Source organism: Gossypium hirsutum, chromosome D03 (genome assembly GCF_007990345.1).
Source record: "Gossypium hirsutum isolate 1008001.06 chromosome D03, Gossypium_hirsutum_v2.1, whole genome shotgun sequence".
NCBI lineage: Eukaryota > Viridiplantae > Streptophyta > Magnoliopsida > Malvales > Malvaceae > Gossypium > Gossypium hirsutum.
This window is the reverse complement of record NC_053439.1, coordinates 25,958,031-25,962,182: the sequence shown is the minus strand read 5'-3', so window position 1 is coordinate 25,962,182 and position 4,152 is coordinate 25,958,031. Positions and strand designations below refer to the sequence as shown.

At 31.6% G+C, this 4,152-nt stretch overlaps 1 protein-coding gene across 1 annotated transcript; it reads left to right on the top strand.

The window, feature by feature from the left end:
* The first annotated feature begins 1,100 nt into the window (after positions 1 to 1,100).
* LOC107944177 (heat stress transcription factor B-3-like) lies at positions 1,101 to 3,084 on the top strand. Its single transcript, NM_001327475.1, is given in 2 exon segments — positions 1,101 to 1,349; positions 2,617 to 3,084. Coding segments are annotated over 2 exon segments (717 nt in total).
* Positions 3,085 to 4,152: the final 1,068 nt, after the last annotated feature.

Below are 4,152 nucleotides of genomic sequence, written 5' to 3'. Positions count from 1 at the left end.
GCTGTTTGAATCCAAATTTCATCATTATTTTGTTTTAAATTTTTTTTTTCGTTTCCATCATTTCTTTTTTCAAAGGAAAATTTGAATTTTTCCAAAGCAATCTTGAAACTTCAACATAAAATCTAAGTGTTTTCTGTTGTGTTCAATTTTCGGTATGGGTTTTTCTCAGTTTCTCTTTCAGTGTTTAGATCAATCAAATAATACTCGGAAGACTTCAGTTCTTGCTTTAGGCAGAATTGATACTGTGCTGTTTGCTTTTTGTTGTCTTTCCTTTTCTTTTTTTTTTTTTGGGTGTATTCTAATGATAGTTATGATGGAAATGAAGACTTCAGCAATGGTTTTTTTTTATGGGTACGAAGGAAAATTGGGAAAGAGGAAAAAGGAGAAAGAAAACATGAAAAAAAGAGAAAGAATTAAAAAAAATACAATTTTTAATTTTTTAGTTAAATGTAATTTTAATAAATATATTTTTAAGCTAAAAAATAATTCAAGAATTTTTTTTATGAAAATATAAAAATCAGTAAGTGGCATTTCTTTTTTAATGTCTTGAAAAATTAGATCAAAAATCATAACGAAGCAATGTACATTATATACAAAAAAGGATAAAAAAAGTTTAAATAGTAAAGTGAAAAATGGGTAAATTTCAGAGCACAAATCGTGAAATAAGTTATATTTGCATCTACGCTAATTAAAAACTACTAAACACCATTTCAGAATTTACGGGTCAAATCGAAATTTAAAAAAAAAAAATTGTAATTAGATGTTCCTTTAGATATTTAGAAATTGGGCGTTCCAAAAGTAAGGTTCATAGTAACACATGGACCCACATACATAGTAAAACAATGCCTTTAATATAAAAAGCGGTAGGGGGTTGAAGAACATACGTTTCAGAGAGAAATAGGAAAGAAGAGAAGGGAAAAGCCAAAACCTTGCCCTTGCATTTCTCATGAACTGTGGAGTCGTCTTGGGTTTCTATTGTTGGGGTTGGGAGTTCTTAACTGCCCCTCTTCTCTTCTCCCCTTATCCTTGAATTAATTTCTTCTTCGTTTTATTTAATTTTACACAATACTTATTATATAGATTTCACTTTCTGTATTAGTATGGAATCTATGATGGGAAGTGATAATAACAAAGGTTCGTTAGAATATGTAAGGAAATCAACACCACCACCATTTTTGTTGAAGACTTACATGTTAGTGGAGGATCCGATCACCAATGATGTTATATCGTGGAACGCAGACGGGTCAGGTTTTGTCGTGTGGCAGCCAGCGGAGTTTGCTCGTGATCTCCTCCCAACACTTTTCAAGCATAGCAATTTCTCTAGCTTTGTCCGCCAGCTTAATACTTACGTAAGTAGTTTTTTCTTGTTCCTTTTCCTTGTATCATTGCAACCGATGTTTAATGCTCGTGTCATAAATTTCTTTTAACATCTGTTTTTATCATTTAGGTTGAGTTGACTTGGTTTTCAGAATCAATAATTCAAGTTTATCCTTTTAACATAAAATTTTTAGTGCCAGTAGACTCCTCAATAATTTATATTTTTATTCCAGTCCCTCAACAATTTTTTTCTTCACCTAAGTATTATCATTTAAAAGAAAATATACTTAGATATACCATACTTAAAGATGTGTTAAGATATTTTTCAGTTGGTGGCTTGTTTGGTTGTTGCTGGTTTTTTGATGGCTGTTGTTTTTATGTGTTGTTTTCTGTCGGTTGTGCTAGACATTTCAGGCATAGATTTTAGTCAAATGCGCCAAAAAAAGACCTTGAGGCGCTTTTACTATTTTTGACTAAAGCTCGACTCTAAAAAGCACGTAGGGGGTCTAACCTAATAAAATAAAACGTTTTATGGATGATTTACGTTCGATGCCTTTAATTTTAATTTAATCGGATATGTTTTTACCAATTTTCTATAGTTTTCCCAAAAGAATTTTTTGATTAGACAAAAATATGAATCTAAAAGAAATAATTATGAATCTAAAGTTTAATTCATATATTCAATAGTAAGCTAAGTACCAAACTCCACTTACATCCTTCTCCTTGATATAAAAAAGGTCATATATGTAATAGATTTAGAATTCTAATTTTAACATTGGCTCATGTACCTATATGTGTGAATAAAAGTTTGTCACACGGTAAAGAAAATGTACTATTTTGCATCAATTTATTGGTTTCATTAATTTACTTTTTACCTTTAATTTATTTTTGAAAAATATTCAATCATATATGTTTCAATTAATTCCTACTTAAATTTGACAATTTTCATATTCATATCGTTTTTGTGTATTTCTTAAGTTATATTCAGATTATTTTATAACTTTAAGCAAGTTAATAATTTGTATTGATAAATGTACATATTTATTTAATTTTGTTAAGTTCATGTTTTTATTTTGATGTTGCATTGTGTTTATACTGTTCACGGTGTCTAGAGTTACTAGATCTACTCTTAATTTTATATTTTGAGATTTTTTTAGTGGTAAACTAGTAATTTCTCGAGTCTATGGATCCCGCGTAGCATGCATGTTGGCCATATTATATCCAAACCATATGCTTAATAAGTATTGGCCAAAACAAATTATTAGTAAATGTATCTTGCATATATTTATTTGTTCGTAGGGATTTCGGAAAGTTGCAACTAGTCGATGGGAATTTTGCAACGAAATGTTTCGAAAGGGCGAAGGCGAGCTACTTTCCCAAATCCGAAGAAGAAAATCATGGGCAAATAGGCAACAAAACAGTGCAATAGCTCAAGCGTCATCACCATTGGAGTGTGAGGAAGATCAAAGGTCTTCGTCAACTTGTTCATCGTCGGGATTCAACAACCTAATGGACGAAAATAAGCGTTTGAGGAAGGAAAATGGGGCATTGAACTGGGAGCTGACAAGCATGAAAAGAAAATTCAAGAAACTTCTTGATTTGGTGGCTAATTATGCACAGTTCGAGAAAGAAAAAGATGACGATGAAAGCCCTATGTTGTTTGGAGTGAAGTTGGAAATTGAAGGGGATAGCGAGAGGAAGAGGAAGAGGAAGAGAGATGAGATCAGTGAAAGCGCAAGCGTTTTGCTATCTCAAGCCTGCAAATAATTACTATATATTTATATATTGATGGTAAATTATGGTGTTATATATTAAAAAGTTTAATTATTTATAAATCATTTTTAAGGTTTTAGGTGATTTATTATTAACATATAAATTTATACATTGATAATTTTCAACCAAAAACATTCGTTACCTTCTATTACTATTAAAATTTTAGCTGTTGCCTAAGAAAATTTAAGAATGTTTATTTTTATTCCTTTATTCATGTTCAATGGAAACTGTAATACTAAATTTTAGCCCGGGTCCAAAATCATAGATAAATAAACACCAAATTAAAACAAAAAATAAAACAACAAAACAACAAAACGAAAAACGTTCAGCTTATTACAACAGTAGGCCCAATTAATTTACCCAAACCCAAAATACATCAGACCCACTAAGCCCCAATATCACAACCCAATTATTAACCCAACTACCCAATTACAGCCCAAAATAGTTAAGCCCAAACCCGATTACAAAACTCAAATCATTTAACCTAAACTACCCAAATGGCCCAGTGCACCTAGCCCTAAGCCCATTACATTAAAAAAACAGAGCTGAAACCCTAGCCCTTAGCAGCTATCACGCCGCAATCGAACACGGGCTCCCCTCCGAGCCATACCTCGCACGTGCACCACCGCCACGTACCACGCCTCCACGTCCACTGCTCCATACGGCCGTACCTGCAATGCAACAAACAGCAGAAAAGGAGTAACGACATAACAAATGGACAGAAAATAATAGCAAAAAAATGAAAAAATGTAAAATAAAAAAGAGTTTTAGAGAATTTTATTTTGGCTTCTTCTTTCTGTTTTGGCTATATAAGGCTAATCGTTTTCTGTAAAAAAAGGTAACACGCACAATATTAATACAAAAAGAATCAAAAAACAAAGTTTTTTGAGTTTTTGAAGGTGATTCACCATTTTCGGTTCTTGTTTATTTATTTATTTATTTTTTTCTTTCTTCTTTCTGCGTTTCTCTATTATTTTTCTTTGCTGCTTTCTATTTTCTATACGAAAAGAGAAAAGAAAAGGGATTACCTTCATATTTCGCCATGGAATCCTTGCCTGCTTT